This window comes from Epinephelus fuscoguttatus, linkage group LG13 (genome assembly GCF_011397635.1).
Source record: "Epinephelus fuscoguttatus linkage group LG13, E.fuscoguttatus.final_Chr_v1".
Taxonomy (NCBI): Eukaryota; Metazoa; Chordata; class Actinopteri; order Perciformes; family Serranidae; genus Epinephelus; species Epinephelus fuscoguttatus.
Window position 1 is genome coordinate 7,746,471 of NC_064764.1, and position 23,842 is coordinate 7,770,312.

A 23,842-nucleotide genomic window follows, 5' to 3' on the forward strand; every position below is an offset into this window, starting at 1 on the left:
GGTGCGTTGAAATTGGAAACCGAGGGCTACTAAACAAGTTTCAATATTGGATGAGTTGGGAGAGAGAACGGGTTGGTTTATTATTCATTAGCTAACAAAGACTACTGTACTTGTTTTTATGGCTCCTTGCCAGCAATAGCCGTGGTCAGAGGCAATATGTTTTCTAGTTGTGTGTCTGTCTGTCCATCCCATTCTTGTGAATGCAATATCTCAAGAATATTATGAGGGAATTTCTTCAAATTTGGCACAGATGTCATTTGGACTTAACAATGGTTTTTGCTGGTAGAAGGGCAAAGATCAAGGTCATTGTGACCTTGCATCGGTCTCATCCTCAAGAATATGACACATCAAGAGCACCTTGAGGGAATTTCTTCAAATTTGGCACAAACATCCACTTTGAGTCAAGGATGAACTGATTAGAATTTGGTGGTCAGAGGGCAAGGTCACTGTAACCTTGCACCCGTCTCATTTTATATACGTGATATCTCAAGAAGGCCTGGAGGGAATTTTCTCAAATTTGGCCAAAGGTCAAAGGTTAAATTCACTGTGACCTCACAAAACATGTTTTTGGCCATAACTCAGGAAGTTATATGCCAACTTTGACAAAATTTCCACTTCCAATTTCTAATTAGATAAAATCATAAAGTGATGACATTTTATATCCAAATGGTCAATGGTCAACTTCACTGTGACATCATAATATTGTGCAAAAACACTTTTCTGGCCATTACTCAATGTCATAACTCACACAGAAGGGACAATTGGTCAGATACTAAATTGGTGACACTAATCTTGGGCGCCCACCTTGCTGCCGGTAGGTGTGACAGTGTGTGAAGCATTCATGTTTTCACAGACATTGATGTAAACTGTAACTGCAACTTGATGGGTTTGCAGAGACATACAACCACAAGGTGGTAGTTCTAGTTCTTCCTCTGTCTTTGTCTCTTTCAATCCCGCTCATACACTCAACAGCATAATGTGGATGGCACTTTTGATCTGTGATCTGTTCTGGTTTGCTTATTACTCAACAGTTCTGCATGTTTTTCACATTTAAAGATACAATCTGAAAAACACTCCCAGCCCAGCCATAGATGGACTATGGCTGGACTTTGTTCAGTCATGTACAAAAGGATTCATGCTGATGATGGGATCTGTCAACGATTTAGTGGTCTGTCTTAATCAGAATTATGTTTTTCTCAAGCTAATACTAGAAATCCCTGGCCCACACATTATAGACAGCATTCACGGGATCATGAAGCCAGGTCAAAGGAAATAGACTAGACCAAGAGAAACATATTATAGTCTCAAATACAGACAGACAACTTTCCCATGCTTTACAATCCCAAACTACAGAGACGTAACTGTTGCTATGTATAATTGCATTTCAGTGAGTGTGGCAACACAAAGCTCTAAATACAGTTACTCATACCCACATGGACAAACACAGACAGCAGAAAACAAGGGGAAATCCCATTTCCCACAGTTCTGCCTGGTCCCTACTTTAAAGGTGTGCACCCCACATAAACAAGCATGTTGTTTTGTTACCATAAACCACATGGCTCCTCTGTGGCGGCCCTCCCTTCCTTCCTGGCCCTTGTCATTAATAGCGAATTAAATAATACTTACTGCGCCGACATCTGGTGAGCATGGCTTGAGTTAAAGGTGTTACGTTTAGAAGTACCTTCCGTGTAATTACTTGAGAGCAACATCAAAGACAGTTGCCATTCTTTCCATGTTGAGGTGTAGTACTTAATGTGCTACAAATTTGTACCAAACATTCTCTGGTAATGTCCCTTTTGTCTGCTACTGGATAATAGCTGGTAAGGCTGTGGAAACGAATTAAATGTCAGAGCGCATACTGTACTTTCAGACTACCCAACTACCATCATGATTCTAGACGAGATTAAAGACAGTCTACCTAAATGAATCCATATGTTTATATTAACAATAGATGAAATCCCTATTTATAATGTGAAAGCATCATTTTTGGTTAGGAATCCACAGAGAATTATGACGTGACTTTTGACAGGGTCCAGAGCTTTGAATCTGCCCACTACACTGAGTCGACTGATACATCTGGCACTGTTACATGTAACAGCAGCTTCTCAACTGAAAAACAATTGATCAGTTCAGTGCCATGGGGAGATTAATGACTAGCTGATCAGCGCCACGGGGAGGGAATAACATCTTTGTCAAGCTGTTTCACATAGATGGCATGTCTTCTCAATTTTGCCCAACATTGTAATTTTTGCTTTGCTTCACTCTTAAAACCCCAGCAAAACCAGAATGTTGGAATGGCTAAGCATAACTGTGGATATCATTAGATTCGGGCAGATATGTTGTTTAGGGAAATCGCTCCCATTAGAATTGGTCAGAGTGGAGACAATGTCACACTGAAGGTAGAAAGGGAGGTTAACGAATTGACATTTCTGTATCAGGCAAACCAGACTCAGCCAGACTAAGGTCATAGACTGTACAAAAAAAATGGACGTAGCTACTGTGACATCACTCATTGGTTTGTGGACTGCTGTTTTAAAATGACAAGTTCAGTATTTCTGTTGTTATGTTGTTTGTTTATTCGGCCAGAAATTACCAAATTTGGATGAGAGTGCGGAGCTGTGGAGGAGCGAAGGGTGGATCTGACACTCACTCAAAGCAGCTCTGCTCCTTAACATGCGCAACTTTAAGACTTAGTAGAATGTAAACAGCTGAGTTATATAAAAAATAACCCCTGTACAGTTGTCATGGATGTTGAAATTAGCTATAAAAACCAAAACCATTTTTTGTACCAGGCAGTAAACATGTTCCACTGTAAAGTTGAGCATTTTAACATAGGGGTCTATGGGGATAGACTCAATTTGGGAACTGCAGTTTTTGTCACTTTCATTCTGGTTTCATTTTTTAAGCCCCTAGAGGTTGTTGCTGGGCTCAGTTCAACTGGGGTTGTGGGCATCTTTGAGCTCAATGATTTGGTTTTACGGCTCACAATTTGACTGATTTGATTGAGTCTCGGTGCTCTCAGCGTCATGTCCAGCCACTGCAGCTTGAAGCCGTCTGGTTTTCATTGCAATACTTGAGAGGTTAGCAGTACCTCTGGAGAGTCAAAGGACAACTGAAAATGACTTCATTATCATTTCTACAGGCTGAGGAAATAACACGTTAACAGTTTGACAGTAAATCAGCAATCCTAAGCTTCATCCCTTTCTCTTAACGTACAAATCACAGCTAAACACAACACAGATCTTACAAATCACTGTAGTCTTGCTGCTCTAACGCTTCAGCTGCCAAGGATCACCAAACTACAAACACATTTTGAAAATGGTCAAAAGATGTGTCCGGGAATATTTATAACTGCAACACTTTGTATACTGATGATGTGGATGTTTGTATTCCATTTTGAAGGGCATTGCTGTATTGCTGACTGAAAATTGTCCTGACAAAATTAACTGGGGACGTGTTTGAGGAGTTAAATGCAAATCCAAAGATTACATTTCCATTGGAGAACCTTTTAGATCCTAACACAGATCACATCATTGAAATTTTTCTATCTAATGAAAGAAATTTCTCTTTTTGGGGGGGGATTAGTACCATAGGTTGTCATGATATGTGGACGCGGATTGGCACGCTGGCTAGCTACCAGGAACAGTTACCAGTTTAAAAAGCATGTGAGTGACAACTTGCATGTGCCATTTGAGCCAGATTTCTCAAGGTTGTGTATATGTATTGATCTCTGATTTCCCAAATTTGACAGCTGCAGATAACGTTTTACTTTAAGTCGTCTAATGACGTAGCGTCACTAATTCAAGTAATGAGCCTCATCAGAAAACTGAATCAGCTGCTTGGTGTCGAACTTCACAGCAGCACCACCAGAGCAGGGGCCTTACCAACCTCCTCAACTTGATTAAGATCTCAAAGCTGGAAGCAAGTTAGTTTCTAACAATTACAAAGAGCTTGTTATTAATGCATTTATTTCCATATATGTATATTATGCATATGAAAGCCACAAAGGTGTATTAAGTTTTGCAGTGTAATAAATAATGTAAGTCAGCAGATGGAAGAGTTAATGAAGTTTGGAGGAAAGGATGACTACAAATTTAAAGAGTATGTTTGCATACATTCCAGGTAAGCGCATTATAAATATGTCTTTTTCTTCACTGAATTAATTAAAGGGACAGTAATCAAATCGTGATCAGCAGTTGTTATCAACTGGTTTCAAAGTTCACACTGATATCTCATTATATCAGCATATTAAGACCGAGTTGAACTCTTGGAATCAAAACAACGTGATTTATTGGCGTTTTGAGTTTAGAGACACGCAGAGCCGGCGACTGATAAGTATGTATATCCACACTGCTGTTGACGCTGTTTGACTTTGGAGTTGCTGTGAAGTCAATGGATTCATTCATGGTACAGTACTTTCTCTCTCATTGCAGCTGCAGAGTGAGTGTGTGAGTATTTGTGTAGTGCGTGTGTGTGTGTGTGTGTGTGTGTGTGTGTATGTGTGTGTGTGAGGGAAAGTCAGAGAGAGAGGGAAAGAGACAGAAAAGGCGGGTGGAGGGGGGCAACTCATATTTAACCTGTAACTTGAGAAGCTGATAACAAGGAGCGAATGAAGAATGAGCTTGTGAGGAAAGTGTGTGTTTGTGTGTATGTGTGTGAGAGTGAAAGACAGTGAGACAGAGAGAGAAAAAGCTGTGCTTTTGTTTCCCGAGCTCATGTCCCATTCCCCCTGATCTCCCTGGGAAATTCAGCTCAATATTTTTTCTCCTTTCTCGTTACTCATGTGTCTCCCCGTTTGGGAGGCGGGTGAAAATGGACTGAACAAGAGGGAGGAGAAAACCCAGGCAGAGGAAAGAGAGGGAAAGAGCTATAGCCTGTAGCCAGACTTTGCCTGCTTATTCAGTGCCGAGTGCTGCACTGCGCCGTTTCCAGTTGTGGGATGTTAAGATTTGCCTTTGGCTGCACTTCTCCCCACTCTCGCGCTCACATAAAGACTCTTAAGACATTTTTATGCTCATTTTCTTGGAGGAGGAGTGAGAGAGGGAGAGACTAGCCAGACCTATTTGCCTGGAGCCTGAAACACACACACACACACACACACACACACACACACCAACTCTTTCTCTCTCTCCGACACACACACACTTGTACACTCCTCCAGCTCCGCGCTGCACCAAGGTAACAGTGAGTGGATTTAGCTTTAGCCATCTGGTTGGAGCGCAGAGAAAACCTCTCTGCTGCACAGAGGGGATAAGGGAAAGGACAATGCAGCACTAAAACACAACCGGACAGAGAAAAGCAAAGAGTGAAAGAGAGAACGACACACGCTGAGACAGGATGGCCACCGCAGTGTTTCAGGTAAGGAGTGTGGTTGTAAGAGGGGGAAAGAGCAGCTGCCTGTCTGGCATCCGAGCGCTTGGCTGTCCCAAGTGTTGGCTGGGCTGTGCTCTGTTTCACAGCAAACCCTCCGCATTAGGGATTTGCTTTATTTGGTGGGGAACAAGAGAAAGCTTTAGGTGCTGTTAAATGTATGTCATTATAGGTATGTAACCTGGCATAGATGCAGTACTGGTACTACTGGCTTGTAGCCTACTATATGTTCTGTTCTTGCATATGCATTTATACAGTAGATGTACAGTATGAATGTATGTGTGTGTGTGTGTGTGAAAAAGTGATTGCAATCCTTACATGTGTCTGTGCACAGCATTGCTTCTAGTATGTCCTCTCTAGCTAGTATGGATGACAGGGATGTGTGTAAATGAGCATGTAAGAGGGATAGACTGGAATAAGTGTTTGTTGTGTTACTATGTATGTAAAGTAAAGCACTGCTTGTTTCTGTAGTGCTTGTGTCTGTGTGTGGTCTCCTTGGCTTACCATGTTTTGTGGTTGGTGGCCCATGGTCATGACTGGAATGACAGTGGTGGTGTATGTCTCCTCTCGTCTCTTTTCTTCTCTTCCCAGCACCTATGGAGGACACTGTAGTTTGTCTGTTTTTACCATACTGTACTAACCTAACCCTTTCTGACCCAGAGGTCAAAGCACAGTTTAAAAAAGAAACAATCAACAAACACTTGAGGTGAAATGGTAATTTTTCAACTATTTACAAAATGTATTGTGTGTTTTATGTGAGTGTGAAAGTGTGTTTGTTAGCTTTCTTTCACTGATTTCAGTGTTGGTGTGTCTGCAGCCATGAGTTCAGCCGCAGTGTTTCACAATAGGCCCTTGCAAAAGTTGTTGCACAGAAAACATCGCCCCAGGCGTGAGAAAACCCCACAGCACTTTGGGAATTTTTGGCACGTAGAGCGAGTCACAATTGCCTCCAATTTGCTTCAAATTGGGGAGGAAAAGGGATAAGGGCATACTGTGAAAACATGGAACATATTCTTAAACAGATCTGCAGGATAGCACTGTACGCTGACAACTGTGAGCTTCCCTGTCAAGCATGTCTGTGTGGCTGTCTGGATTCTTAATGCATTCCTATTTGTGAAGGAGGATGTAGTGCTGCCAACAGCTTATTATATGTTAGGTAAGTCTTAGTTGTGTTTAGTAGTTAAAATATGACCCTAGTAGATAAATTAATGTACTATAGTTCAATGGAGATGTTCAAACACAATGGCAGCCGAATGCAGACCATGTTGGTTGTTGCTGATATCATCCCTGTGATGTTATAGAGAGGTAGGGCTGGGTATCAGTACTTGATACCTTTAAAGTATCAACTGAAATAAGCCAGTACCAGGTAGTAAACTTCTCCAGTCAAATGACACCTGCATTTGATCCTGTTTCTACCCAGTTTTAGAAGAAAATGGTTTTGCTCGCAGCCAGTCATTGCAAGCGTTCTTTGTTTTAATGTGACCTGTGATTGGCCCACTACGGCAGCTGCTACAGCCCATACAGTCTGTGTTGTGGTGAAGTCGAGCATGGTGAATTTGAAGGAGCTGGAAATTCAGTGTGCCGAGATGCCACTAAAACTTAAAGTATGGCTATATCTGGTGACATTTTACGCAACTGAATGCCTACATGATGGGTAATGACGTACTGTAGGAAAAAAGGTATCAAATGAAATACTCTGTTGGTATCTGTATTGCTTTAAGAATACTGGTATTGGTACTGATATTGTAATTTTTAAAATAATACCCAGCCCAGTGGAGCAGTCTTGTACCAGGCTACTCAAATCTGTTACATGGCTGTTTGCTGCTGTACACCTCCAGCTCTCTGTGCATTGTGTATGTACCCTGTGACTTCCAAGTTCCCATCAGGTACAGCGTAATTTTATGCCCAGAGATCCAGAAGCCAACCAGTAATCCTATACTGGGGTTGTTTTGTAGTAGCTGGATTAAATACCACTTTGTTTAAGAATATGCATCACGTGAGCACAATATAAACTAAAATAACTGACATCTTAAAACTAGATTTTATAACGGGACCCCTGTGCAAGACAGTTTTTGTCTAAAATAAGCAAAATCATTTGATAAAGTTAAGGGGAACTGCAGTGTTGTGTGACAGTTCTGTGTGGGTTCATCAACACTTGTGACTTTCACATCTCACACAGTCATTTGATCCATTGTTTGTGTAAAAGTATTGATTAATACACTTTTATATGCTGTAATGTGCAATATTTGACATCAGATTTGTTGTCACTTGTATGATTGTGACCCACACATTCCTTGGAAGCTTTCCTTGTCAAACATGAATGTAACACAGCACTGTCCTGCATGGACAGCCCATGACTCGTGGTTGTGTGGGAATAGTGTACATCCACTGGCAGGGAGCCCGCACAGGACTGGATTTCAGAGAATACATTTTTCATCATTACCATCTGCCAGGGAAACAGTGCTCTAGTCAACCCCCTGTCCCTCCTTTAGGCAGCTCATGATAGATGCCTAATCACAGACACACACAACCGCACAGGCAGCCAGGACGGGCACAGAGGAACGGATGGGCAGTTCGGAAAGGTGTGTGTTGAGTGACTACATCTGTGTGTGTGAGATTCTGGGATTAGGGATAAGTCAGTGGTCCATGGACCATATAAAACCACCAGCATGAATTCTCATGCTTCTCTGCTGAGGTAATCCTTCCTTGGTGTGTGTGTGTGTGTGTGTGGGTGTGTGTTTCAGTCCTTGCAGACACAGCGTAACCTCTTGCATTACTATGTATTGTAAAAGAGAGCATTTATGTTTGTTTTTATCCGTTTTCTCATTGATACAGACCACTGTTACTGTGAAAGGACTTGTGTTTGATAAATGTCTGTCTTAAAAACTCCTGTTATAAGACTGGACGCCTTGTTTCAAATCACATCACCACATAAACCACGAGAAGGATAGCTGGACGAGTGTCTAAGCCAAACCTTTATTTCCTTTACTCAGTTTGTAAAATTTGCTGGGTTCCTCTTTTCTCTTCTCCCAGTTCATTTAAAGATGGATGGATGGATAGATAAGTGGACAGAAAGAAAACTTGGCCATTGATTTAGGAACATAAAAGTACATTGAAATATGAGCAAGTGAGACATATTTTTACTCAATGTTATGCTCAAGTACAAAGTTTGCATATAGCATTGGCTAAATAAACACATGGTTTGATACATATCCAGCCTAATGTAATACAAATTATCTTATACTGCTGATTTGTTTTATCCTCACAAAATGCTCTGCAGAACTGTAACATGTATATATTTGTATCCTTTGTCCTCTGGATGAAATGTTGGCACGTACCGTGGTCCTGCAGTACATTAGCAACATAAATAATCTATAGCTGTTCCAAAGCATCATGCCTTACAGTTGGGCTTTTAGTATGATTAATAGTATCCAATGAAGGCACAGTTAAAGCATCACGTTTTTCAAGGGCGTCATATAATGTTTCACTTATGGTAGTTACTTAGCAGGTCGTCTGGCACATATGAGAAACTGCTGTCATAGGCCCAGAGGAAGGCGTTTAAAGAGTGTATGAGGGAACATATCCGGAGACTAATGTTGCAGTTAAAATGAACAGTGGACCCCCTTAGAATTTACTGCTTTGAGGCTGTAACAGCTTAGTACCTCTAAGACACGACAAAGCCCACCATCTTGGACCAAATCATGCCTCATTCATTCACTTAGAGCTTATGTAATGTTTTCAGATTGATTGTTTGGTTTTTATTTTCTGCCACAACTCAAGCTGGTGTTTCAACAAACTTGTGCATCAAATCAGGTTTGCGTTTTAGACATTTTGGGTAGAAAGTTATGATGACTTTGTTGGTTTCCTCTCAAGAAAAGCTCAACTCTAAATGAAACCACTTGCCCACAATCATCGTTTCTCCTCATTTGTCCTTCAGTGATAACTGGTGCCAGCATACTCAGACCAAAGCTTTCTGCAGACCCTCACAGTCTAATACCCCTTAAATAGAGGAACTTCTCATAATACCCCTAAAAGAGGAACATTATAGTGAAACATTTAATGACAGCTAATCTTTTAAATAACTCCATGCAATCAAGCTTAAAGCCTGGTATACTAGCTCTGTCTTGAACAGCGTTTGAGTTTGCATTTTCATAGTTGAGGAATGAGAAAGAAGGGGGGTAGGGAATGTTCCCAGTGTTTGGCATGGCTTCTTAGTTTGACAAGGGGCTTTACATTTTTGATCACCAAATGACATAGTTCCCTATTTGCTGTGACAACACCGAGATGGCCAAACCAATGGCTATCACATGTTGTAGCTGTAGTAGACATAGCATCATATAGTTGGAGGTAGGTGGCCTTATTTGACCCTTGCAGGGCTCCATCTTACAAACAAAGACCTTTTTTTGGCTTCAAAGCAACATGATGTTTATTGAATGTGGCGCCTTCAATGAAACTCAGCTGAAGTTTTGTTATGTTAGGGCCATGTGGAGAGTTTTGAATTTGCAGATCTATAGATTTTAATAGCTTTTGTTGCCCCGATGCCCTCTGATGCATTGGCTTGGATGTTGTGCATTGGTGGAGAGTTAGAATTAGGTGTAGCCTTATTCTGGTTAAACTTCAGTCTCTGTTTAACATCAGTGCCCCTCCAACTGGTGAAGCTTTGAATCAGATGGACATGAATCTTTGCTTTGGAAGCTACAGAGTAGAAGTTCCCTTGCAACCCTTTCCCCTATGGAACCCAGAGGGGTATAGGGTTTGGTACTCAACAGTACAAGATTTATGGTTACATTGTCAACTGTTTACTTGTACCTCTTTCACATTGAGGGCTCAACCAGGGTTGAATGAGCATTTGATTTTGTGTTTGAAGGGATTAACCATTGTGGACTGACTGGTTGAGGTGGGTCTGACCAGGGTAGCACACCAGCATGGTCACTTGCAACCAGGGCAGGACGAATTATGTCATTAGTTGCAAATGAGGGTGCACGGTCACAGGTTGACGCAACCCATAAACAAACAGTGTGATGGCAGCAGGAATATTTTCAGCTAATGTTACATTTATTCCAAATATGATTCGCAACCCCCCCACCCATTTCCAGCACGTAAGGCCATTGTTATGCATTGTTTCAGGGTCAGCCAGGTCATATCTGAATTGCCATGACCAAGGATTAACTCATGTTGGCTGGCTTGGATTGAATTGACAAAAGAAGGGTTGAACCCTGATCAGACAATCCCCAGTCCAACCCTGGTCATTTGTTTGAAAGAGGTATAAGATATTGTACTTTCCAGTTTATTTTTAATTCCAAGGTTTAGGATAGTTTTAATTGATTTGAAGGATGGTTTGACTGGATGTTTTACCCTCTGAATAGTTTGGGGAAGAGCTAGTCTATCCCTAGTAGAAAGAGAACCAAAACTTAGGATGTTTTAGTTTCATGGTTTCAAACCCAGTTCCAGTTTGGCTTTCTTTCAGTGTGTTTGTTCAGAGGGCATAAGAGAGGCAGGGGTTCATGATGTCATTTTTTAAGAATTCACCTCCAACACTGCACTAGTCAGTTCCTGTCATAACTCTGGATTTACTTGCTGACTTTAATACTTTGACGTGAACCTAATGGACTTTGACAAGATGCCGTCGCTTTGAACCTCAGTGGTCACATATTACATCACTGCATACAGCTTCTTGTAAGATTTACAGCAGATTTGGGGAACCTGACTGTGCTCTAAAGGCATCAACTTGCATTAGAAGTTATTGCAAAGCAGTGGTACAGCCACCAGGGTGGAAAGAGTGGTTTGGGGGCCTTTGCCACCCCATTTATTTACTAAGGTTTTCTAAACTAACTGGTTTAGACTGTTTTTCATCATTGAATTTCCTATTTTTATAACCTTGACATAATACCCTTAACAACCATTTCTGAACTCTCATTCCCTTAACTCCTTATCCCCATGTTGCTTCCAGTAAATCCAGTCTACAGATGAGGATGGGCGTATTGTTTTTCATGAGAAATGTTATGAATTAAAACTCCCTTTTTTGATCTTTTGAAAAATAGTATTAGCCTGCACAAGTACAATCTTTTTACAATAAGTCTTCATAATTACGATGTTACCCAATACAATGATAGCTCTCCGATTGTGAAGAATTTATATTTTCTGGCAAGGTCATGGACAAAGCGTGAAATTAGTTGGCTTTTATTCACATTCAGTTAAATCAATTATTGTAAAAACTTGTAAAAATTGGGTGAAAGTGCAGTTCGATTCCATATAACTGAGCACCCATGTGAACACTATGTGAAATATGTGCCCTGTGTGTATGTGCCAGCAGTCGACTGGGAGGGTGAGGAGGTTGTTTTCTTTTTTTTTTTTTTTTTTTTGTTCTTATCAAGCCTTCATGTCTCTCTGAGGAATGTTTATAGAAAGCAGACCTGGTTCCTTGGTTTTGCCAGAAAGCCCTCATGTTGTTGTTTGTTTTTCATGGCTGATTGATGGGGAAGGGGGCTTGGTCTTGAACAGAAAGGCAGGAAACATCGGTGCCAGGTTCCTGAAACTCTCCAGGCGGCTGAGACTTGAGGACTGGTGTGCTAAAAGATGAGGAAATGTTTGTGCGGCCATAAACAGCATGTATACACAACATTAATATGTCTCTTCTTACTGTTCTTACTTTAAAATGTACAATTTATTATCTCACCTCAGTAAATTTGCACTTCATTTTCACTAGCTTTATGTGTTTTTGGTGATATTCAAGATGCCCATAGCAGCATGGTTGCTATGCTGGATATTTCTACAGTAAAAGAAGACTGTGAGGACTGTGTTTTAACCACCTGCTTCAAATGTTATTAGCCCACTGAATGGCTGTCATCAGATGTCATCAGGAGGATAGATTTGAGTATGGCTCTACACTACTTTAGCTATTTCCCTGTTGTCAGGCAGTGACCTCTACTGTACTAGCTGTGGTAAATATGACATGAACTAAGGAAAAAGTCAGGTGATGTAGTTTAAAGAGTGTTTGGAGGATGGATGGGCCAAACAAACACAGGACTTTGACCCAGAAGACTGTTGTTCATGTCTTGTGTGAAACCAGATGTCAGCGTTGACTTATTTCAACTTACGTACATAAAATAACTTAAATAATATATTAAACTTATGGCACGTAGCATAAGTTGATTTACACACATAACTGAAGTTACATAACAAACGTCTTTCTTTTAAACCAAACCATAATCTTTTCCTAAACCTAAAGAGATATTTTTGATGCCTGAACAAAACTGTGAGTGTTTCACCATGTTGGGTATGCATCTACTGGCCTACTCGCAGGTGCAGCTTGCTTCATCTGAAACATTGTAATGGTAGTGATGACTTCTGATAATAGTGATTAAATGGGCTGATAACATTCAAAAAATGGGTATTTTAATCGTTGTGTGAAAGCTGGCAGTCAGAATTTAATGGCATTGATAATTTTGCAGAGCTTTTTTATGACTTGCTAATAGCAATGTTGATTTTGCCTCCCGAGACATATTAATAACATTTATTAGTCATATTTGTGCAGATGTAATAGATTCTTGCAAGAGTCAGGTTAAGGTGATTAAGAGAATGTATTAGTATTTTGTCAGTAGATTTCAATTCCAAATTAAAGTCAAAAAAGTTAAGTGAACCTCAAAGTTTATTCTCAAATCTTCAACAATTATCATTTTAAGCTGTTGCGTGCATTAGGATAACAATTTTCTGCAGAAAAAGGGAGTTGAAAGAGACATAGATAAAGGAGGCAGAAGAGAAAGAGAGGATGAGAAAGACAGGGAGAGACTTGGCCAGAATAAAGTTGAAACCCAAACCCTCCCATCCATCTGTCATTAGATACAGCAAAGTGTGTAGGTGTGAGGGTGAGTTAGTGTGGCAGTTGCATCTAAGATCCTTGCATGTTAACATACATTTCCTTTCCTCCTCAGGGCCTTTTGCCAGAGTTATAAGTTCATAGCTCATCTTGTTGTAGTGTGCTAAATGCCAGCATGGTTGACTCTCAGCACAGGCTCGCCTCAGCTTGTCCAATTTCCCTCCTGACAACAACTTTCCAAGACTGAGGCACTCATACACTGTCAATATAGCCTAAAAAGACAGATACTATTACAGTACAAGCTTCCAGTATTGAAAGCCCAAAAGCTACTAAATGGACCTTGTGGGGACATTGTTTTTGTCAACTCCATCCCATCTCATTTATCTGTCCTCAAGACCATATTACCCTGATATAAGATTGTGCTTTAAGACTGTGGCAAATCCTGCACTCTACCATGTTAAATATTAGTGTGCACAGTTACCACAATAACTGTAATAACCATGATATCATATTATGTGGTTATCTTTCGGTGTACTTAAGGGTACAGTGGAAGGCATACATCAACATTTTCAATCATTTTTTGGAAATAGTTTCTGACTTGGTAGTCAATCTTGTGGTTTAAGGGTAGACTGAACTTTAAAGGGAACCTAATATGGTAATATTTAGGTTCCTTCCTGTACTTTAGGTTTCTCTAGAACATGTTTGCATGCTTTAATGTTCAAAAAACTCTTTATTTTTCTCATTCTGTCTGTGTTGTACTGGAGTTCCCACAGCAATATTATCCAAAATTGTGGGAAAATTTCCCTAATGTCAGCATGTAGCTACATGTAGCAGTGTAGGTGACATAATGTAAAAACTTAAAGTATTGTGCCTGGAGCAGATGCCCATATAAAAAAAAATCATCATGAGCTGTCATTAGCTTGTTTCGAGAGTAAAAAAAAAAAAAACGTGAAATTGAGAAGGGTCTGAAGCCTGAGGTTTTTGCTCCCAGTGAAAAATAAAATAAGGAACAGCATAACAGGTCCCCTGTTAAGTCTCCTGCCTCCAATCAAAAATGAGTTTTGCATGTTGTTACTTCACCGTGCTGTCTGCGTTTCACTGAGCAGAATAATGTATTTGCAGAGTTTTCACAGTTATCTGCTGAAGGAGGTAATGTTTCTCTCCTCACTTTGATCTCTGGTTAACACATGAACATGTGAGATGATTTAAGGCATCACAACTAGTTTGGAAGCCAATCATGGTCCAGCATATAACTTACCAGATTGTTCTCACTCCCAACTCCTCAAATACTGGCATTTTGTTAGTGACCTAAGCGTCAGCATCAGGTGCTAGCAGTTGGTAATGCTACTGGAAACTACCGCAGTATAAAAAGTGAGACAAGTCTGTATAGGTTGGGTGGGAGGGGAGGTGGATATGTAGAACAAACTCCAGACTTTTACCCAGGAGCCCACTGTTTGTTTCCCGTGTGAAACCTCCATCTGCTGGTGGGCCATCACAATAAGAGCATGCATGATCACTAAAATTAGGTGGGGAAAAAAGTGAATATATCAATATCGGTGTCTGTTATTGGTCAGGCAAGTTGTTACATATCGGCATATCGGATATAGGCAAAAAAATCCAATATTGTGAATCCCTATATATATATATGTATATATATATAAAATGGGCCATTTTTTGCCTTTAGTTGATAGGGTAGTGAAGTGTTAAAGGGGGAGAGAGAGAGGGAGAGTCATGCAACAAAGGGCTACAGGCTGGAATTGAACCTGGGCCGCTGCAGCAACAGCCTTGTACATGGGGCGTCTGCTCTACCACTAATCCACCGACACCCCATAATGCTAAGTATATTTTGAACAAAGACTGTATGCATGTAATGAGCAGGAACTGCACATTTCTTGGTAAAACTGAAGTGTATTTTAAAAAGACACCATGCACGTAATGAGCCTATATCGCTGAACGTCCAAAACTGACACAAGGGTACCTAGCACGTCATATTTTGACGTGGAGATCTACTGACAAAGCTGTGGTTTGACAAGTTGGGATGAGAACGTGTTGAACTTACATAAGTATGATGTGAAGCTGCAATAAACTTTTCATTGCAGTAGGAGACACCCTCTGTCCAGCAGTTCAACTTTTGAAATGATTATTTGCAAATTCCAAGTTCTGGACCTTTCAGTTAGGGAGAGGTAGATGGAACTGTAAGAGTCTGAAAAACATTTTAAAAGGAAAAACTATGTCAGACACAAATATGTATTTTTTTTTAAATACTGTATGTCTTGATACATATCATGAAAGGATCTTTAACTTTTCCCCCTGATATATCCCATTTACTTTGGTGTATATTCATAACGACAACCCTTTTCCATCCAGTCTCTCCTGTCTGACTTGTTCTGTGGCTCTGTGTGCATGTCTTTACCCTGGTTCCTACAGTTACATCTCCTGCAAGTGAGCAGATGTCCAATGACATCATGTGGAAAAATGTTTTCATCTTAACAGTGTCACTAAGATACAAAATGGGGAGATGCTGAAAGACTATGATTCACTTTTGACAGAGCCTAAAGTTTTCCCCTGCTTCTTGTTTTTGAGTTAAGCTACGCAAAACCCCTCCAAGACATTTCTCAGTACTGTACGTACACAGACGAGATAGATATTGATCTTCTCATCTGTCTCTGGGTGAGACGGCAACCAAGCACTTTTCCCAAAATGTCAAAGAGATGGTTCAGTGCGGAATGACTTGAAATTGGATTGGCAGTGAAAACTTAAATTGGGTTCCTTCCCATCAAAAATAGCACTGGAGATGGCAACCTTGTATGACTGGGAAAACTACCAGCTCTTGAAGCAAGGGACTTTTACTATTAATACCAAAGAGTGCACACTCCCCTTAACCCTAATTCTTCATGGCTGCCTTCTTCTCTCGCCCCCCCTTCTCCCTCCACCTCTTGGCCTGATGCCAGACAGTGAGAGCCATGCTAAATGTGTAAATTAGCGTGCTGGTAAATACCGGCTTTTAGCTGAAAGAGCCTGGGAAGGGAACGTGACCCCTGCTGTAACTTTGGAACAAAAGAAACAAGCCGTAGCTTCTCCCCTCTCCATGCCGTCAGTCCTGTCCAACAAAGACGGGGTGAGAATGAACAGGCGCTCCGGTCGGCAGAAGGCCACTTTGAGTCCCGGCCGTGGAGAAGAAACATGGCAGGGACATACAGAGGCCGTCAGAATCCCTCTGGGACTCAAGCTATTCGAGCAGAATAACATTAAGTACTGTATGTCCTCTTTATTATGTTTATTTGATCTGTCACAGCTTTATCTCTGTTTGGTTATTTGCCACTGCAGTGACGTTTGTTGTAATCTTTAAACAGTACACCTACACACACACACACACACACACACACAAACTTGTTCCACAACGCTTTCATTCACAGTACGTACACATTTCAGAGCTGAGAGTTACAATTATTTTATTTTCACAAAAAAGGACAAATTGCAGTCGACAGGCAATTCAGCTTCACTGCTCCTTTCTGATCACACGGACTGTAGAGCTAACTCTCTGTCTGTCCGTCTGTCTGTCTGTCTGTCTGCTTGTTCCCAGCAAGTTTGCATGTTTCCCTGACGTTAGCATGTAACTAGCATGTAGCAATGTAGCCTATGTAATGTAAACACTTGCAGTAACATGCCTTTTAGCAGATGACCACATAAAGACATCCATCACGAGCTGAAATCAGCTTGTCGCAAGAGTAGGAAAAACAGTTGGGAACAACATAGCAGTATGAAGCCTTAGGTTTTTGCTCACAGAAATTACTTTTACATATGTTTACCCCATTATTTGAAACTCTGGCCAGGTTTAATATGAACATTTGACATTGTGACATTATATATATGTATTCCAGAAAATAAGGAAAATTGTACATAGGTCCCCTTTAAGCCTGGAGGCCAGCCACTGAGTTTTGTGGGCAGCTTTCCGGCTTTGAGGTGCTTAGCTGTGCTCTCTCCTCCTATCTGAACCCGGGTTTCTCCCCCAGGTGTGGTCTTAGGTACTGAAATCTGGCACAGATTTAATATGAATCGGTACTCACTAAAAGTGCTTGACACTGTACCTGTCCACCACCCCAACCTGCCTCCTTATTCAGACTACTTCCTTCTTTACTCCCATCAGCACATTGATCATGTTATCACAGCCTTCCTGAAATACGTGGGTTTTGCACAAACTACTGGCTCATGAGTATGTGGGGTATGTATGGATTCTGGTGCATTACTTTACGTATAGATACGAACAGAGCTGTGAAACACCTGATTTAATTCAGTATACTTATAATACTTATGCACAAGGATGCAGTATGAAAAGGTTACAAACATTCATGTCCTGCCATTCCTGCAGTGTTTGTTATGCTTTGAAACGTAAATCAGGGGCACTGAGACAATGAACAGTGTTTGGAGACTGATGTTCAGACTTATACATGTCCTGCAGTCCAATCCACTTAATAAATCTGAGAACATTCCTGAAGGAAAAAAAAGAGGCCATCATTTTCAAAGAGACAGAGACGGACAGAAGAGAGGGAAAAAAAGATGTAGAGATGCGGACAGACTAAAAGAGTGTAGACAGAGATACAAGTAAATACTTATTCAGTGTACATACAGTAGACGCGTGAAAAATGTTACAACTCAATGATTATAGATGGAGAAGCAGAAAAACACAATGTGATAAGGCACGGGCACTTGGACCAGAGCTCGCCCATCATTCCTCTATGCTTTGATAACGTCCCAATAAGTCCATACGGACCAGCACTCTGGCACACTCCACCATCACGGCGGCAGAAAAGCCTTCTGTTACTGGTTATGGCTCGCAAATTGAATTTGCACACTGAATAGTTCTGCTGGGATGTGCCAGATGCAAGGAGCTGGATAAACATAAAAGCACTCAGGGCAGCCGTGTGTTTATATGCCAGCACAGAGGGCCGAAGAAAGTTTCTATAGCTGCAGTGCACTGCCCCATGCTCTTTTCCACGCTGGAAACAAGCTAACCTGCGTGGCAATCATTTCACTCCTCGGAGTGAAGCTGGAATGTGCTTTTCTCTGCCACAATTTATCACTCTGCTGTTTGATTTTTCCTACATTAAGGTTTAGATTTATGGACATAAGCATTACAGAATTCTTACTGCAGCTTGTTTACCCAAATAATGACTCAATTCATCATTTATTCAATGCTCTGCTCTGGTCACGTCATTAGCGAGGTCATTAACATATTCAGACCTGGGAGACCGACATCAGTTACATAACAAGACTGTGTCTGGAGTGTGTCAGTAGCTAGCAGGAAGCTGACTACATGTGAACCCTGTCCTACAAACCAGAGACGTATGACATGAACTTTTGTCTGCAGGAAATGGGCCCTTGTTTAATGCTGTTAACACAAGCATGTACGGAATGCAACAACACAATTATTCTTTATTATATTACACTCATTTGAATACTCCCGATAGCATCAACACACACTCACTCACCAGGCTTCCTCCCCACGCACCACAGAGCATGGACAAAGGCTTTGTGTAGGTTTTCAAATGGGATTCAGAGGCTTTTGGTTACATCGCTTCAATCCTCTGCTTGATTCAGATGTAAAAATACACATTTGCGTACTGCTCTAGGCTAGTGGCACGTTCTGATCTTGTCTTGTGATAGCTTGAAAATATTCTTACATATGGCATGTGAGTAAGATAGATCTGAACTCATCCTTTTAATTAACTTATTCTTGAAGGATGCAAAGACACAAGACTATGGATCTACAGCCATGCTAGCAGCACTGTGAGGCTGAACTTTACAACAGTTTTGCTTTGAGCAAAATGCCAACATCAACAAACATATATGATGTGAACATACTTTTCAGATAAGGTTCTTTTTTGTCAATAGTATTTTTAGCATAGTGGTTTCCCACTGCTTGACCTGCAGCCACACGCGTCTAAGTGCTCACCTGCCTTTAGATAAACATTCCCTGTGGTTTCTGGGAGATCTCGGCCGTGACTGTCTTACCACGCTGCAAAGTTTCACTTCAGCGCCAAGTTAAGAGGCAACTACTTAGCATGAGTGAGAATGTGAGCTATTCTGTTGTGGGCAGACTACCTACCCACTCAGTCTGACCTTTACATCAGAGGTTTTATTACTCTGGCGACATTGGCTAGCTTGTCACTAATGTCATCTCAAACATAATTGACTCTGTTTAGCACAAATAAAACTTGTACATTTTATTAGACATGACATTTAACCAAATGTCAGTTGCCATAGCCTCTTTGATGTTTGGAGAGGAGACTTGTTCATGAAGTGGCTCTTTGTGTTATGTTTTGCCCCCTTGTCTTCTGGCACAGTGTCACTACAAAATCACATTTCATGATTAGATTTCACATTAATTCCTCACAATGTATGAGACGTACCAGTCTATCTGACGGCTGAATCTTTGAATGAAAGGTTGCCCAGTCAAAGAAGTGTTCATTGTACCCATTAATTTGGCTAAACTGTGCCTTCATATTGACATCAGAATTAAAACAAAACAGCTCTGGAGCTGTACTGGTATGGGCTTGTTGCTACAAGGTACAACTAGAAGATGAATTTATAAACCAAGATGTCCACTTTGATTCTTTGAGAAAGAATTTTTACGATTTTAACCGCAGTCATTTTCTCCGCTACGTCATCATATGCAAAGGGAAAGCAGCCTAGCACAGTGCTACATATATTCTACCTGGTTTGGGTGCTTGCACATATTTGATTGGTCAACACACTGTTTCCAGATAAGGTTAAAGTTAAAGTGGTATGGCAAAACCAGGGTCAGAACCAATTATCTTGCCAGACTTCTTTGCTTTGCACATGACATGATAGAGCAAAGTAGGACCTCCTACTGGATCAACATTCAACATTGCAATCAACCAGTCACAGCCCTGTGACATCATCAGTGTGCTGCTGCTGTACTTTTCAAAATTCCTTTGTGCTTCCTCAGAGCGAAGCTGTGTTTTCCAAATTGAAGTTAGTACAGTCGAAAAAAATCCTCAGTAACACTGAACAAAATTGTTATGAGCTACAGCAGGGTTAGAGACTTAGCTTGCTAAGTAGGTAAGCAAGCTAATAGGCTAGAATGTTGTTCACTAACACTAAAGAGTAAGGATAATATCATTTTTCCATTGCAGAGACCTGTGATTTGCACATCCTCCTTCCTTATTCGCAACCTATTCAAAATAGTTTTTCTTTTGCCAGATTGCAGTGCTAGTGTTGATCCAGGACTGTCACTGCCATATTGACTGGTTGATCGCAGTGTTGGTCCAGGTTCGCAATGTGGGATGTTAATCCAGACACAGACTTATCAGTGACCTCATGTTTTATTTACTCTGGCAGATGTGTCTGGTCCCCCTTCACTTTAGACAGATTTCAAACAGCTTGAGATGTGTTGAGTCAGTCACAACAGTTTATCCAATATGGGCTTGTTTGAGTAGGACACTGTAAAGAAGAGCGCTGTTGAGACATTTTTAAAAAACAACCAAGATGGGTGTGTGATGTGGAACTTTCTGTTTAAACCCCTGTGCATCAGTACTGAACGATCTGGACGGCATATTTTTGCTGAAAGAAGAACAATCAACAATATTTAAAGCTTTTCTTGAAGAAATATGTGTTTGCTGTACTCCCAGTAGGATGTGGAAAAAGTTTAGTGTACCAACTCAAAGTACACCAGCTCATCTCTGCACGCTGTAGTCTGTTCACATTTTCCCATTGCTCAGGTGCTCATTTTATCCCACTCACTCTCACAGCAATTCCCACCTTAGTGTGCTGTGATTGGCCATAGTCACTCAGGGCTACAGCACATGTTGATAATCTGTTGATATTGCCCTCCTCAAAAATGGACTGAGAGGTTCCAGACTAATTCACATTTATGATTTGGTCTAGTGATGTCAGACTACCTTTTTGCCCCCCACTTCCTGCACTAAATTCTGCAACAGTTCTTTACACCTTCCAAGGAAGTTGATTAAACACGTACAAGATGCCTTTTTTTCAGAATTGCTTCACACTCGTACATCTTCACACTATCTCACAGCCACTTACAGCACTTGTAATGTTGACCACTGTGCATCTACATGAGAAATACAGAGGTTGAATACTTGATCAAACAGCAACTTTGTGGTAGTTTCTGAAGGACAAAAGGCTCTTAAGGGTTGATCACATGTCAGTTTGGACTGTATTAGGAAATATATAGTTGAATGTTATATTTAGAATTTGAGCAGCTCTTTCTGATATTAAGGCTTATTATATTGGCTCGTTGGTATTGGTATATTAGGCCTCTGCTTGGGTTAAAGCTTAGCAGAGCTCTGTTGGAAATGACATGGGGTCACCAAAATCCAGGATGTTTAAGTTGTCCTACCCCCACAGGCAGACCAAAACTAACAATAGTGTAAGGGATGTGTCAATCAATCGCTGTGTGCACGTGCCCACACAGTCCTGAAAGGAACTCTGACCAGTGTACCAAAGTGAAAACACCTGTATGGGGGGATCTATCGATGGACTTGAGTGCACAGGCTCACTTAACAGCATACTGCAGTTTTCTCTCAGGGATTCTCAATATCAAGACTATTTTCAGATTTCTTAAAACCATTATGTTTACACGTTCAAACGCTTAAACAGGAACATCCAAACACTTGGCTGAACTTGGCTACTAACGTGCATACCAATGTCCCAAATGACTTAAGACTGCAGGTGGACTGGCTGTTAACAGCTTGCAGGGCAGAGGCAGCGTCAGGTGTAAACACTGACCAGGCCTAAGAAGTCAGGGCAGAAAGAGGCGCACCCCAAGGAGCAGGGCCTCTGGGAGAAGAACGGCACGTCGTCATGCATGGAGTGATAAGGATGGTGGAGTAGGAAGGGGGTTTGGGGGAATGGAGGGGGGTTGTGGGAGGGTTAGAATAACTTGTAGTGGACGTGCCAGACGGAGATACAGTATCCTGTAAACTCCAGACACACTACACCATGCCAGACGAAATTCTCAAAAAACAGAGATGCATTCCACCAGGATGCCATCATTCAAGTAGGCTGTCGATACACACAACATGTTGGGTAACTGTGACAAACAGCAGTCACAGAGGAACATTTTGATCCCATGAAATATGTAACAGGATACTTCCTTTCGCCTCACTTTTGCCACTAATATGGCATCACCTTGGAGATGTCGTATTTTACATCTCACAAGCTTGTATGAGAAGGTACTAACAGCCAGCATGTTGGAGGAGGTCCTAAAATCAGGCGCTGCCTTTTTTCATATCAGTGTATCAGCTGCTTCTGCCACTAAAAGGGACTAAAGCATGTAATCTGATAAAGGTCATTTCCTGTTTAGAGTTAACATTCCTATATTCCAGATGGGCTAACAGCTCTAAAAGAGATTTTAATGGCCCAAGGCGACTCACACATCCTCAACTATGTGAATCTAGTCAGCCATTCTAACATTGCAATGGCTGTCATCCAGGGCTCCATGTAGTTTGATTTGGAAGCATCCACTACTGGTGGATACTCCAATATACTACACTTCGAATAAAGTCGATTGTTAATCTTGTTGAATAATGCTTTTACCATATTACAGTAGCTTTTGGGGGCACTGTTGCTTGAATGGGGTTGGAATTAGAAACTGTAGGGCAGTATTAGCTTATGTTATACATATCCATATCAGTGTAAAAATGTTGAGCCAGTTTATGAAAAGGTGTCCTGTTCAGTACATGACTTGGTCAGAATTCTTAAAAAGAAAAAAAAAAGGATCCTTATTAAGCCTGTTTTCATATATTATTCGTTATTATATTTAAAAGAAGGGTCAGCTAATATATCGTGTTACTCATGGTCCAATTTCAGCCCAGTAACATTCTGTAAAGCTGCAACAAAGTTTAATGTGATCACAAAGTGTTTCAGATAGGCGAAACATTAAGACATATTCAAGAGGGCCAGACTGTTTTTTATTTTTGCGGGCAGGTGCGGAATGTGCTTCCTTCAACAGTAACACAAAGCAGACCTCATCAGAGCAGAAGGGTTGTGGTCATGCAATGGCACAATTAGTCTTGGATAAGGAGAGTGGTAGAGAAGTAGTAAAGATGAAAGGGGCTTTTAGAGGTCAATCATTGTGATAACCCTGAGGCCTAATCTTTCAAAGCTAAAACAGACACAGTTCTGTGATAGTAATAAAAGAGGGATGAAGGAAACAAACAAATCAAAAGCCTTGTGAAATCATAAAGCTGTCCTGTGGTATTGTTTTCTGTTGTCAGTTATACACAGAGGGGATGACGCTGTACATGGCTAACTGGTGAAAATTAAGTTTGTAGGGATTTTTTTTTTCCATGTGCAGTGTCAGAAGAATGATGGTGAAACAGAAGTAAAGGGACACTATACAGACATGTACAGGAAGGAAATACAAGAGGCGACATCCTGTTTGTGTTCATCCTCATCAGACGCTCATCTTTTTCTGGAAGCACTTCATTTGAATCTTCTGTTTGAGGCCATTATCATTATATTCTTCCTGTTTATCAGCCTCAGTCCTCATGCTCTGGCTCCGAGCTCAAAGAATGATTATGGAAACTGTCGGATGGTAATCGGATTAGCCCTGCAACTTGACAGATCATGAGTTCTGTTGGAGCAACCTCACTACTGACAAGCTGCTGCTTA

At 41.0% G+C, this 23,842-nt stretch overlaps 1 protein-coding gene across 9 annotated transcripts in view; it reads left to right on the forward strand.

Moving 5' to 3' along the window:
- tns1b (tensin 1b) overlaps nt 1-23,842 on the forward strand; it is a 229,245-nt gene that overhangs the window by 109,525 nt on the left and 95,878 nt on the right. Inside the window, exon 1 of one of the 9 annotated variants that reach the window (XM_049594659.1) lies at nt 4,700-5,358. The exons of the other annotated variants lie outside the window; for them this stretch is intronic. Coding sequence (XP_049450616.1) covers nt 5,338-5,358 — 21 coding nt within the window. The 5' untranslated portion in view covers nt 4,700-5,337. Of the gene's footprint in view, nt 1-4,699; nt 5,359-23,842 lie in introns of those variants that run through there. 9 annotated transcript variants of the gene reach the window in all.